Source organism: Acinonyx jubatus, chromosome D2, assembly GCF_027475565.1.
Source record: "Acinonyx jubatus isolate Ajub_Pintada_27869175 chromosome D2, VMU_Ajub_asm_v1.0, whole genome shotgun sequence".
In the NCBI taxonomy this organism is placed as follows: domain Eukaryota; kingdom Metazoa; phylum Chordata; class Mammalia; order Carnivora; family Felidae; genus Acinonyx; species Acinonyx jubatus.
This window is the reverse complement of record NC_069393.1, coordinates 15,325,562-15,340,009: the sequence shown is the minus strand read 5'-3', so window position 1 is coordinate 15,340,009 and position 14,448 is coordinate 15,325,562. Positions and strand designations below refer to the sequence as shown.

Here is a 14,448-nt window from a genome sequence, read left to right as displayed (position 1 = left end):
TCTTTAGAGGTCCCAAATAGCATGCACTTTATGGCAGGTATTAAACCACTCAGCAGTTATGACATTATAAAATATAAGCCCCATCCCCATCCTAATGTAAAGCAGAACCCTGGATTTGTTTTTCTAAAATTTAATATTAGATACATCTCTAAAACACTCCTTCTATAAAGCCAAGGGAGGGGGAGGAGGGCAGGTTAATGAAAATCAGGGAAGGAAATCAGAGCACTATTAGCATAAACTTTTATTTGAAAATGCCAGGCATGGAAGTGTCCCAAGGACCTTGGGGAGGGAGGACAGAATGTTCTATAGGACTTTAACAGTAGAGGATTGGCTAAGGTTCAGCTGGTTTTGAGAACAGAATTGCTCTTGGGGCAAGCAGCCAAGGTTTGAGTAGTCTGGGTGACTGAGAGGCGGGCGGGGAGCAGGTACCGACCCAATGCATACATCAGAGGTCCCCCTGCAGGGGGGGAATACTCAGCCCTTCTGGCTCTTTCACAGATATTGTACTCAATAAATACTTCTCTATTACTGTTTTTATTTTTGCAGCTCAATACATTTTTCTCTACAATATACACCTAAGGTATCATCAAACAGTTTCATCAGAGGTGGCTCAGTGTGTTGAGCCTCTGACTCTTGATTTCAGCTCAGGTCTAGGGTCATCGGATCAAGTCCTGTGTCAGAGAGATTCTCTCTCTCTCTCTGCTCCTCTCCCCAGTTCACACACACACACACACACACACACACACTCTCTCTCTCTCTCTCTCTCTCAAATAAAATTAAAACTGAGGTACCTTGGTGGCTCAGTCGGTTGAGCGTCCGACTTCGGCTCAGGTTGTGATCTCATGGTCTGTGGGTTCAAGCCCTGTGTCGGGCTCTGTGCTGACAGCTCAGAGCCTGGAGCCTGCTTCAGATCCTGTGTCTCCCTCTCTCTCTGTCCCTCCCCCACTCTCACTTTGTCTCACTCTGTCTCTCAAAAATAAGTAAATGTAAAAATAAAAAAAAAATTGTAAATAAAACAAAATCAAAAAACGTCATCAAATAGTACCCAGTAGTCATGCATACACTCCACTTTCATGAGACGTCAGCCAGCTTTAATGAAATACTGTATCACAGTGTAGTTATGCCACAGCCACCATGAAAACTTCTCCTCAGACACAAAGTACTAGACTTCATAAAGAAACAATTCAGAAGGTTCAAGGTAATTGAGAAGACACAGAGAAGGGGTCTGTGCTCTATGTTCAATACAAAATGCAAGAGAAAGAGGCAGCCAGAACTCTGAGAAGATGTCGCCCTCTTTTGAGAGCCACCTGTGTGTAGGTACACGCTTGGAGGGAGATAAGGGAGCATCAGAAATTGGTCTCTGAGCTTCAGTATCTCCTTTGTGCTTTTCTTCAAACAATCATCTATAAAAGTTGGCCTGCTTCACAATGAACAACCACAAAAGGCCAACTCTTATCTGGGTCAACTAGATAATTACTATTTGTCCAGTTAAGCATTGCATGTATCGATCTATTTTAGAGGATTTATGCCTCTTGTACTTTTCATCAGACATATTAATAGTATGTTAATACCTGATGATGTGAACCATTCATAACTAATATCAGAGATTACTCAGTCTTCTTTTCCTCCAAACTGTTGAGTAGCCTGAGCATTTGAGAAGTTCTTCATCCCCTTAAAGCCTTTCCTAACCTGTTCCCCTGATTCTACTCTTGGCTCCCACTGCAGCCTGTTGGTAACAAAGCTGCCAGTGTTCTCCTCTTAACCATAGTCACCCGTATGATGTCCGTGTTAAAACTCCAGCAGTGGGTTTACTGAGAACAAAATTCTCAAAAGTCCCTGTGTGACCTGCCCCAGCCCTCTCTGTTCCAGCCACACCACAGGTCTACATCTGGACTTTCCCCCTGGGCCGTTAGCAACTTCCTCTTCCTGGGATGCCCCTGCTCGCCAGGTCCACGTTGCTCACTGTCTCCTCGGGGTCTGCTCACACATCAGTTTCTCAGGGACGTGCTTCCTGAACATTCCTGCCAATTTTATTATTCTGTTATCTTGTCTATCTTGCTCAATTAGAATGTAAGTTCCGTGATGTCACAGACGTTGGTTTTGTTCATTGATGTATTCCAAAGCTCTAGAACAGTGCTTGGCCCATGGTGTACATTCAGTTAATATTTGTGTTCCATGAGTTAATGAAAATAAATGGATGAGTGAATGAAAATTTCCCACTTACCACTTACCTAAGTTTTCCAAAAATTTATTAGACAACTGTGACTCTAACTTAATTTTCTGTTTTTTTAAACTCCGAAAAGAAAGACTTTATAAAGATATTTTAAAAGAATTTGGGGAAGAGGAGCTAGGGAGCTAAAAAAGTTTTGTTTTTTTTTTTAAATGACTGTATTGTTTTATTATGCCCATTACAAGAAATTCAAGCAACATATTACAAAGACGAAAGTTTTCATGGACTTTTTATGGCAAACTCAAAATCATACCATTGGGACCTAAGCATTATTAATATTATTTAAATATCAATGCAGACATCTCCCTTGATATAGGGAGATATCCTTGACACAGAGTTTACAGATTAACAATGTTGTAGACCTCTCTGTGTCACTGTGTACAAGTGCGTGTCTGTATACTGGTAGTGTGCAAATACTTTAAGCTGATAGGCTGGAGACACATGCTCGGTTGTAATGAGTTTACATATAATAAACTCTCATGATATTTGTTTCCAAAATGTATGTATGAATTGGCTTGACATATTAATAATTTAAGCCAAAACATAAAGGCAATTTAAACGTTGGTATAAATTTATATGAGTCAGTTCAAAGTAAGTGACTAAAGAACTATATTTAAAAAATCATGAAGTCAACAAAGCTTTAGGAAATAACCACATACCTATGCACATCTGAAGATCAAAAAGCTGAAGAACTATTCATTGAATGTTATAATTTATGTATATATGTAATATATTTATGTTCGTATGTAGTTAGCAGAAATGCGTAGGTATGTGGACATAGACAACAAGTGGAGGCACAGATTTTTACAAAATGTATTGTTTAAAATTTGTTAAATTTCATTTAACGTACATTTATCAGAAAAAGGTACGGAAGAAACTGAAGTGTGGACACCTTTTTCTTTACACGAGAGACTTCATTCCAAAAGGTCTCTAAAGTTTTAAGAGAATAACGTTCAGGGAGAAGAAGTTGTTATAAGTCTTAAAACACATAATTCATTTTTAGGTTTCCTTGATGTATGATTCCCTGATAAGATAAAGGAATTCGTACAGATATATTTCATTCCACATTAATATTTCATTCCACAGTTTTAGTACTCAACATATGACTCTGCAACATTCCCCAGAAATATAGAAAAAGGCACAAGTTCAGTAGCCACGTTTCTTCATTGTACAAAAACACAGTTTATGCATATACAGATGATTTCCTTGGAACATGTTTAGTCAATGTGTGAATGCACTAGAGCAGTTATAAATTATTAAAGTGAAGTATCGGGACTGATAGCCATCTTCTGCAACATATTTAACAGTGTACTTACTCATCTTTGCTTTTTGATCGGTGAACTAATATTGCTAGCGAAAAATCGCTAATCATTCCATAAACTTGTTAAATGTCTTGAACGAATTAGGGGCAGGGAAGAAGCTTATTAATGCAAACCTTTAAGCCAAATTAATAATAAGCAGCATCATAGTTTCTGGAACAGTGACTAAGTGCTCCAAATCGTGCCGCGATTTGACTACAAGCGTTAGTGCATTTACTGCACACAACCACCCCGTGCGGCAGATTTCCTCATTTTGTGATTCCCCTATGATGGCTTCCTGTGGGCCAAGGTTTTGCAGTTCATAAGTAAAGGAGCTGGAAACTGAATCCAAACATCCGTGCTCTTTGCCACTATGCTATTACCATCCGTACCTGTATCAGCTGTCAAGAGTGTAAGTGGGTGCACTCCAAAGCCTTTCTTTTTTGTTGTTGGTTTTTCTTTTGTTTTGTTTGTTTCTTTGTTTTTTGTTTTGTTTCTGTTTTTGTTACGGGAGCATAAGTCTCTAAGGAAAAGGATCCTAAGACGCAGTCTGAACACTGTTCCACATCTGTGTCCTCGTCCAGACACCCTCCTCAGGTTGTGGGAAGAATGCATTCTTCTCTTAATCTTCAGCAAAGATCTCATCAGAAAAGATACTGGAAGGCAGCCAGACCAGTGGGTGTGAGCTGGCAGACAAGGAAGAGAATGAATCGGACTTTTAATGAGAGACTCCGCCTACGCGGGTCCATACACATTGGGAAGCAAACCAACAAAGCGTTGTGCTGTGTTTCCTGGTATGCACACTGCACACCTGTGCTCCCCGGCACAGCCTTTGGCCTGGGCTCAGCATCAGTGCTTGTTATTTTGACAAGGGCACACCCAGCACATACCAGACCCTTAAGGCAACCTTTTTTTTTTTTTATTTCTTTAAATTTTTTTTTCACTCTCTTAAATTTAAATTCAAGTTAGTTAACATACAGTATAGTCTTGGCTTCAGGAGTTGAACCCAGTGATTCATCTCTTACATGATACTCAGCACTCAGCCCAACAAGTGCCCTCCTTAGTACCCATCACCCATTTAGCCCATCCCCCACCCAACCCCCCTCTATCAACCCTCAGTTCATTCTCTGTATTTAAGAGTCTCTTATGGGGGCACCTGGGTGGCTCAGTTGGTTGAGCCTCCGACTTCGGCTCAGGTTATGATCTCATGGTTCATGAGTTCCAGCCTCACGTGGGACTTTGTGCTGATAGGTCAGAGCCTGGAGCCTGCTTCAGATTCTGTGTCTCCCTCTCTCTCTGCCCCTCCCCTGCTCAGGTTCGCTCACTCACTCTCTCTCAAAAATAAATGAACGCTAAAAAAAATTTTAAGAGTCTCTTAACGGTTTGCCTCCCTCTCTGATTTTATCTTATTTTTCCTTCCCTTCCCTTCCCTTATGTTCATGTGTTGGAAAGGGCCTCACAACGTGGACTCCAAACAGAGCTTTGAATCTATAGATAAATTCAAAAACATTTGCCATGTGTAGTTATTAAGATCAATTCATTTGCATATGAATGCCTATAAATATTTAATAAGATACATTCTGATGTTAATCTCAAGAATTAACAATATAAAGTTTTTAATAAGGAAAAGATATTAAGGAAATTACCATTTGTGGCAATACAGACTTGTACTTTCCATTAAAATGAAATTGTGCAAATTGTATTTTCCAGAAAATTACCTACAGGTTAACATTATTTCTGTCTTTTCTATTGAATGTTACTGAGTCCATACCAAATGATAGATCTTTATGTTGTTTGTATTCACCTAAGTAGCTTCTGAGCCTGGCATGCAATTTTTTTTTTTTAACCTGATAAACCTCCCATAGCAAAGCATCTATACGTTCTCCCACTGCTGCAAGGTTCTAAGAGTCTTGATGCCCTGGAGGAAACAGATAGCCTGGTCTGGGACCCTGGTATACAGCTATGCACCTTGGGTCACAGAATCTGGTGGAAGGTATAATTTATAACACCAACTACGTGAACTCAAGAGTTCTAACCACCCCCCCCCCCCCCCCCCGCCGGCTCCTATAAAGCACAGACAGCTTGACTTGTACATCATAGCGGGCAATTCCCATGAGACCTGTAAAGCTCAAATGGTATCGTAAATTCAAAGAGTCTAGAATTCGACGGGACATGGTCGATGACCTTTCTGCCTTATTCAGCTTCTAGCATCATTGGGACTTAAATGCTGACAAAATATACAGAATTTTTTTTCAAGTGTTCACATTCAGTAAACATTAGCAAAAACCAGGCTGTCATCATTTTTCACTTTCTAAATGTCATTTCAAGTTGAGAGTGAATGCCATGTTTGTACTTTGATGTATAGGATTTTGGATCGGTATGTTCAGGAGCAAATTCCTGGTGCCAAAGTGGTGGTGGAGTCCATCGGTGCTCGCAGGCATGGGGATGCCTTTTCGCTAGAAGATTACACCAAATGTGACCTGACTGTCTATGCAATCGACCCCCAAACCAACAGAGCCATCGACAGAAATGAGCTTTTTAAGTAAGTCCTTTTGTTGTCTGTAACAGCTCTCCGCTGGCACTATCAAAGGCCGTAAGTATTTAAAGTTTAAAAGCCACTAAATTGTTATTGCAAGTGAAGTGTAAGCAGAAAATCAGAGACGATACCTAGGGTATGCGTGCCGAGATGTTTTGAGGCCCAGCGACTTTGGAGAAGGTCGGAAGGTCCATTGTGCTTATAAGCAAGGTGCAGTTCATCAGATGGTCTCAGAGTAGCTCCTCCATTGCTGCCAAGCCCAGCGGTCAAAGGGGGAACACACAGATTCCTTCTTCCAGTGGCAGTGTGCCCGTGACAGTGTCACTAGGCATGAAGTTTAAGAATAAATATAGCTGTCCTCAAGGTCTTATTGACTCAGCAAAAATTGCTATTTTTTTTTTTCCCTTGACCCCTTCCACCTCAGTCCATACTTCCCATCTATTTATTTATTTCATCCTGGTGAATTTGAATTTTGAGGTCTGAATCCTAAAAACAAAGAAAATGCAGAATTTTAAACAAAACGCTGCTACGTGTTGTCCCTTGGAAATGATTTTAGGACAGCTTACCGCTTTGTTGTTTTGTTGTTTTATTAGTTTCAGCTTTGCTCTAGTGACACCTAGCGCCCAACAGATTCTTGGAATGTCATTCTTATTTAAAGTAAGACACATTTTTAGTTAAACAATATATATTGTTTAGTTAAACAATATATATTGTTTAGCGTATGTACGTACATACGCTAAATATTTATTGGTATCTGTGCATATGTGTACCCAAATACATAATTCCAGAACTTAGTTTGCCTGTGTATACTAAGAGCAACAAATAAATTTAGGCGTATACTAATTTACATGTACATATATCCCTATGTGGCTGCACTTACGTATTTAGCAAATATCTATTTACCCGTTTATTAAAACCCATTCATTCTGAATTTAGTCTTACTTTAAATCTATTCTTCAACAAAATTTCACTGCTGCTATTTTAGAAATAATGACATAGTGATTTGTATCAACTTAATTTTTAAAAGAGCCGTGGTTATTAAGTATGTTATTCATCAGTTTATATTTAATAGATATTTGGGCCGTATGCAAGATAGCATGTTAATCACGGTGGAGAATAGGGATGACTAAAGCAGTGGCTTCTTCTCAAGTTCTAGAATCAACATCCGAATGAAGTACTATTTAGATCCGCCAAGCCAGTTTTTGCATATTTCATTAATTTTAAAATTTATTTAGAAATATGCTTTAAAGTTACATATATTCTATCAATCGCCATTATTAACACTTATTTAAATCCACCTGGGCTGTGTTTTTATATATGTTGGTTTAAATTTTAAATATGATGATAGATTGTTTGAATTTAGGGTGTTTTTCCTAACTATAAAAACATTTGCGGGGCGCCTGGGTGGCGCAGTCGGTTAAGCGTCCGACTTCAGCCAGGTCACGATCTCGCGGTCCGTGAGTTCGAGCCCCGCGTCGGGCTCTGGGCTGATGGCTCAGAGCCTGGAGCCTGTTTCGGATTCTGTGTCTCCCTCTCTCTCTGCCCCTCGCCCGTTCATGCTCTGTCTCTCTCTGTCCCAAAAATAAATAAACGTTGAAAAAAAAATTAAAAAAAAAAATTTGTATTCTTTAGGCTGTTCGCCCAGCGTTAATAAAGAGTAAAGTAAATGATCGTGATCATTTGAATTGCACATGTAAACATTTTAGAGGTAAACAGTTTGGAAACTGAAGCCAATTGGGTTTCAACTGAAACAAGTTTTCCCAAACCTAGATTATATTGTAAAGAGTAAAGATAGAAACTCAACTGAATAACAATTATAACTGGAAGGAAGGGGAGAATAGAGGATAACTATAAATCAAAATTTGTATATTAAACAGAGAAGTGAACAGCCAGGAAGTATTAAAATTTTCCCTTAGCAATAAATAAACTTAACAAAAGGTGGTGGGGGGGTGGCACCTGGGTGCCTTAGTTGGTTAAGCTGCTGATTTCAGCTCAGGCCATGATCTCATGGTTTCTGAGTTTGAGCCCCACATCAGGCTCTGTGATGATGGTGCAGAGCCTGGTGGGGATTCTCTCTCCCTCTCTACCTCCCCTACTCGCTTGCTCACTCTCTCAAAATAAAAAATAAATAAAATAAAAATAAAATAAAATAAAATAAAATAAAATAAAACAAAACAATAAAATTTTCTCTTAGCAGCTTGAGCTGGGAGCTGAGACACTATAATAAGTTGAATATGTTATTAGTTAATTATTATTAATATAATAACCTAAACCCTACAGTTGTTCCTTGAAATATTTTATAGTGAAATTATATAGATGTAGTCCATAATCCAAGGCTCATAATGCACTGATATTATTCTCTATCCTGTAGTTACAAAAGCTATTGAAAATTTAGTTTTTAACATTGAAAAAATATACTAGAACATTAAGATTATTGCCTGATGCCCAGTCCAATGGAAAAAGGATTATTATTTCAACTTTGCCTTACCCAAAAATCTAAGCTTTTGAAGATGTTGGAATTCTCAGGCAAAGAATCAGAAATATATAAATATATAAATAAGGTATTTCCTCCAAGGAGTCCACTTTGATTTTTAAAAATCGATATAACTAGGGATGCCTGGGGGGCTCAGTCGGTTAAGCGTCAAATTCTTGATTTCGGCTCAGGGCATGATCTGACGGTTCTTGGGTTTGAGCCCCACCTCTGGCTCTGCACTGACAGTGTGGAGCCTGCTTGGGATCCTCCCCTTCTCTCTCTCTCTCTCTCTCTCTCTCTCTCTCTCTCTCTCTCTCCCTCTCTCTCTCTCTCTCTCTCTCTCTCTCTCTCCCTCCCTCCCTCCCTCCCTCCCTCCCTCCTTCTCTCTGTCAAATAAATCATAAAAAATGAAAGAAAATTGATTAGCTATATCACAGCTTTTTTTAAAAGCTTATAAATGCATAGAGGAGACTGGAATCCCTATAACGACATGCTAATTACTTACTTTGTTTTGTAAGGTTATGAGTATTTAGATCTTTTTTTTATTTTTGGTTATCTGAATTATTTAGATTTTTGCAGTAAATACATATTATCCTGCTTTTATTCATCTTGTGGTTCTCTGAACTTCTTGTATCTGCTTTTTTTTTAATGTAGTTTCTATTTCTGGAATATCCTTAGACATCGTTTCACATATTTCTTACAGCCCATTCTCTATCCTCATTCCAGGATTCCAATTAAAATTCATTTTTTCTCTGAGGTTTTGGATGCTCTGTTCTTGTTCTTCCTCTCCTCTCTGTCTCCATCTTTCCTGTTTGTGTTTTACTTCGGATAATTGCTGCTGCCTTGTTTTCAAGTTCACCGATTCATCTGTGTTAGCCTGCCGATGTGCTCATTAAAGGAATTCTTCATCTTTATATCCTTGTTTTCTTTCAAGTCTTCCATTTCCATTTGGTTCTTTTCTTACAGTTTCTACCACTGTATGGAACTTCCTATCACTTCAAGCATGTTTTTTCACTTTCCGATGGATTCTGTAAAGCACTAAGCAGGGCTGTACCAAAGTCTGTCTGATGTCCCAGCATCTGAGTTGTCTCTGGTCTGGCTCCATGGCTTCATCTTCAGCAGACCCCGTGAACCGTGCCGCTGGGGGCTTCTCTGCATTCTCTTAACCCTCCCAGCCCGACAGACTGCCCTTGCTCACGGCCTGGTCCCACTCTCACGGTGGAGATGTGGCCACACGGCCGGGGCTCTGGGTTCTCCTTGTCCAGCCTGCGTGCCCGGGACGTGGGCTGGGCTCTCTCGGCTCTTCTCTTGCCCCTCCCTGTGGCAGCCACATACTGTGCCATATTTGTGGTGTGTCTTGGGGACAGGACAGTTCCCTGCCTCTCCCAACCAGTAGGCGACCTCTCTGTGCCCAAGAGAGCTCCCGTTCCTCACCCTGGGAGATGGTATTTTTGCTTACGCCTCTTCCCCAGAAGTAGCGGTCCTTAGCTTGAGCCCTAGGGATTGGAATCCTTCCTCCCCTCTTTCTGTGGCTTAAGGCTCTTGCTTTGCATGAGATAGGGGTCTGGAGAACTGTGCGTATCCAGCCTTAGCCGAGTGCTTCCTCTGTCCCCGCACAGGACGGGGATCTCTCTCCTGTCTCCAGCCTTGTCCCAGTTTATCTGACAGAGGTCCTTGGAAATAAATAGTCTGCAAGTGAGTTCAAGGTAGGCCCCGCTTGTGTTCAAGGGTCTCTAGCCTTACATGTTGGTACGTACATCGCTTCTAAAAATTCATTAAAATTTTAGCCCATTTATTTTATTTGCTCTTTTGGCAGCTTCCTTTTCCGTGTTCTGCAAAGGGTGAAATAATCGTCCCATCTCCCTGTGGAGGAAATTGTCACTCTTTGGAATTTGTTATGGTTTTAATATCACCTGGCTTTTTGTCATGAGGGTGGGAGTCACATTCTCTTACAGCTTTTGGCATCCTTGGCAGAAACAGGCCATATTATTTTAAAATAGAACTTAATTAAATATTTGTTTATAAAAGCAAATACAATTTTAGCTCATGCCCCTTTTTATACAGCCACCCTGTTTTAACATTAGTCTGCCCAGATGGTAAATGAGAAATGCAGAAGAAGGTAGAAAAACCCTGAATACTCTACAATATATAGTAGACTATATATATGTACATATATATATATATATATATATATATACACACAATATATATATACACTATATTTAAAATATAGTGTATAGGGGCACTTGGGTGGCAGTTGATTGAGTGTCTGACTCTTGCTTGGTTTGAGCTCGGGTCATGATCTCACAGTTTATGAATTTGAGCCCCATGTCGGGCTCTGTGCTGACACTGCAGAGCCTGCTTGGAATTCTCTCTCTCCCTCTCTCTTTCTCTGCCCCTTCCCCACTCACACACACTCTCTTTCTCTTTCAAAATAAATAAATAACCTTAAAAAATAAAAGTAAATAAAATATAGTGTACAAAAATCACATTTATACTTTAAAATAGAATCTGGCTACCAAACTCTAAAGCTTCTTCCAAATTCCTAAGACCAGGGAAAACAACATAAAAATTAAGAACACTGAAAATTTAAATAATGGAAAAACAATTATCAGACTCTAGCTTACTATAAAATATGAAGGAATACAAGTTAGTCCATAATTTGGAACTGTATAAAGGAAATAGCGGTCTACCCATGGTTTGCTTTATTCAGCCAGACAACCTTATCCAGGTGGAATGGGTGTGGGCATATGTGTTAAGCATCACTCACTCTGCATACCTGGTTCAGAGACCCAGACTGTGTACCCACCAGGGAAAGAGGTATCCGCCCCTCCACCATTTAGGTTTGGGGTTTTGTGAAGTTCAGAGTGTGTGCTGTTCAGCGTCCCCTTTGTTTCTGCATTTATGTGTGCATCGCAATACCCTTTCCACGAAGGTAAAATGCAAGGTAGACCAGTGGTTCCACACCATACTTTGATGGCCGAATCCCACCACAGGCGTCAACAGAGGTGGGGGCATGCCTGCACATGCCCCGTCAGCAGAGCGACCCGGAAGACATGGGATTGGTTTACGAATTGATCTCATCTCAGGAAAACAGGGCAGAGCTGACAGATACATCTCCTCTCTAAGATAAGGAAGCGGCAGGCAAAATAGGATCAGTAATAAATACTGGAAAACAAAATAAAAGAAATAACGCCCGATGACTCAAGTGTAGAGTTCAACTCTGCAAAGATTCTCGTATGGAAACCACTGGCAAACAATGGAACATTTTTAATAGAAAGCAGGACCTTATGGGACAGTGAAATGGTATGCGTGTTGCACAGGCCTTGAATCCTTCCCTGTTTCTGGCGAAAGAAGCCCACGGGGGAGGAGTGAGAACTGACTGTCCACCACCGTGGTGCCCTTGGACGTGCCCCCCCTCAGGATGCGGTTCCTGAGCTCACACCGATGGGGTGTGGTCAGCACACAGTCCAGGGGAGGCCAGTTAGAGTCCTTCTTCTAGGATTGGCATGGAAGCTGGCTTTGTCCTGACATCAGAAAGAGTATAAAACAAAGCCCCAGGGGTGGCTCAGTCAGTTGAGGGTCTGACTCTTGATTTCAGCTCAGGTCATGATCTCACAGTTTGTGAGTCCGAGCCCCATACTGGGCTCTGCACTGACAGCACAGAGCCTGTGAGATTCTCTCCCTCTCTCTCTCTCTCTCTCTCTCTCTTCCCCTCCCATGCTCTCTCTCTCTATCTCTCTGCACCCTCCTGCTCTCTCTCTTTCTCTAAACAAACAAACAAACATAAGAAAAGAATGCTCTACCATCTTGAGATTAGCACTTTTTAAAAAAGCATATTAAGGAAAAGAAAAGATAAATTATAAAAGAGATCAAAATATATTTAGAGGACAATTGAGCTACAATCTGAAAATAGTATCTCTGAGGTAAAATATTGTACTAGTTATCACAGCAATAAGAGCTAAAAAAGTAATTAAAAGACTTCATTGCCTTACCAGAAAAAATCAATGCACATGTCATCATGAGTCACTAAAAAGTATCAGAATATGTTTTAAAACCATTGAAACAAAAATAAAAGTGAGTTAATTACAAAGGCACAAAAATTAGATAAGCCTTCCACATGCCATATGCATGATAAAATGCCAAAAGCTAATGGAATCAAATCCACCATCGTTTGAGGAAAAAAATGTTCTGATTCATGTATTTTTACCTAGGCAAACTGTTTTGCACGTAGAAAGCAAAAAGAAAGATATTTTAGACTAAGTACAGGTTCAAAAGCAATCAACTCTTCTAGTAAACAATTATGACATTTACCTAAGTTGGAAAATAAACCAAAATAAATATCTAAATAACAGAGCTCTTGTAGTATAAAAAAACTAAAAAATCTTCCCTCAGGTTATTGCAATGTTAATTTCAGGAACCCAGTAGAAGTGTGGTCTGTCTAGTGGATCCCACATGATATAGGTGAAATCTTCCCTGAAACTAACGATCTTTCTCTACTTCTGATACTTCCCAGTTTCTAATGTTTTCTTGTAACTTAACTCTTAATCTGCACTTTATCTGGAACTTCTTACTTTATCTGGTAAACAATTCAAAAAACATATTGTACCATTCTATTCTAGCACTTAGAACAACGGTTAAACCTTTATTATATCTTTTTTAACATGCCTAAAAATTACCTAGGAGAATTGCTATAAAAGTATATTTTATATCTACAAAAGCTTATCTGTCTTGTGTTACAGGATGGAAACTTGAATAAAAACGTGCAGCTTTAAAACTAAGCTTGAGTTATCTGGGCCATTGGTTTTCTTAAATGGGAAGACTAATAAACTACCCAGTGGAATTCACATCTGAGATCAGGCATCTATTTTTTCCATAGGGAAGGTATAAACGCTGTGCACTAGATATAAGGTCTGAATGATTACCCGGAAAATTAAAATCAAAAGTGTCAAAGGGATAAAAATAGACTGTAAAATGCACAATCGTGACATGCTTTGTTACCATGTGATGGTGAAATTTGGGGCCGTTTTTATTTTTTTCTTTTCCATTTCTGTATGTTTTCTACATTTTGAACATAAGTATATGAGTATATAAAACATAAGTATATAAACATGAGTATATAAAACATAAGTATATGAGTATATAAAAATATTTCTTGGGGCGCCTGGGTGGCTCAGTCAGTTAAGCTTCCAACTCAGGTTGATTTTGGCTCAGGTTGTGATCTCAGGGTCATGAGATCAAGCCCCACGTCCGGCTCTGTGCTGACAGTGTGGAGCCTGCTTGGGATTCTCTCTCTCTTTGCCCCTCCCCTGCTTATGCACTCCCTCTTTCTCAAGAAGTAAATAAACTTAAAAAAATAAAAATATTTATAGAAAGAAATTAGATCTGGATATACCAAATTGTGAGCAGCGTTTGCATTGTGGGCCTGTGCCTGATTTTGCTTTTGGAAATGTTTTGTGTTTTCCAACTTTCTATAGTAAGATATCTGACCTTTATGGATAAACGTCTTTAAAAATACAAAAATGAGAATACCCAGGACCTGGTATGGCTTTGTGGTGTTAGGAACACAATTGTCACATTAATATTGTGGGATTTATAAGGGATTATGCAAATGTTCCCAAAGAATTTTGAAAAAAAAAAAAAACTATTATCTGGTAATTACAACATAAAATACATAACAAAATCGTTCAATCCAATAAAATGAAGTAACACTGATCCCTTGACTGTCCCCTCCACCCCAATGGAGTGGCATTACTCATGGGAAGGGTTTGCAAGAACCGTTGGCTTCAGTTGGCTAATTCTTGTCATCCTGGCTGATTTGCTGTCTGCATCACTCCTATAGTCTCTCTCTCTAGGCAGGAAACACCTTCAATTTGTTCACCTTTTGCCCATAAAAAGCCTTTTGATTTGG

General features: G+C 39.6%; 1 protein-coding gene across 14 annotated transcripts in view; it reads left to right on the top strand.

Moving 5' to 3' along the window:
• PCDH15 (protocadherin related 15) overlaps window positions 1-14,448 on the top strand; it is a 926,293-nt gene that overhangs the window by 883,374 nt on the left and 28,471 nt on the right. For all 14 annotated transcript variants that reach the window (XM_053207164.1, XM_053207165.1, XM_053207167.1 and 11 more), the window contains one exon: window positions 5,894-6,070. In XM_053207164.1, the coding sequence (XP_053063139.1) occupies window positions 5,894-6,070 (177 nt within the window). The remainder of the gene's footprint in view (window positions 1-5,893; window positions 6,071-14,448) is intronic.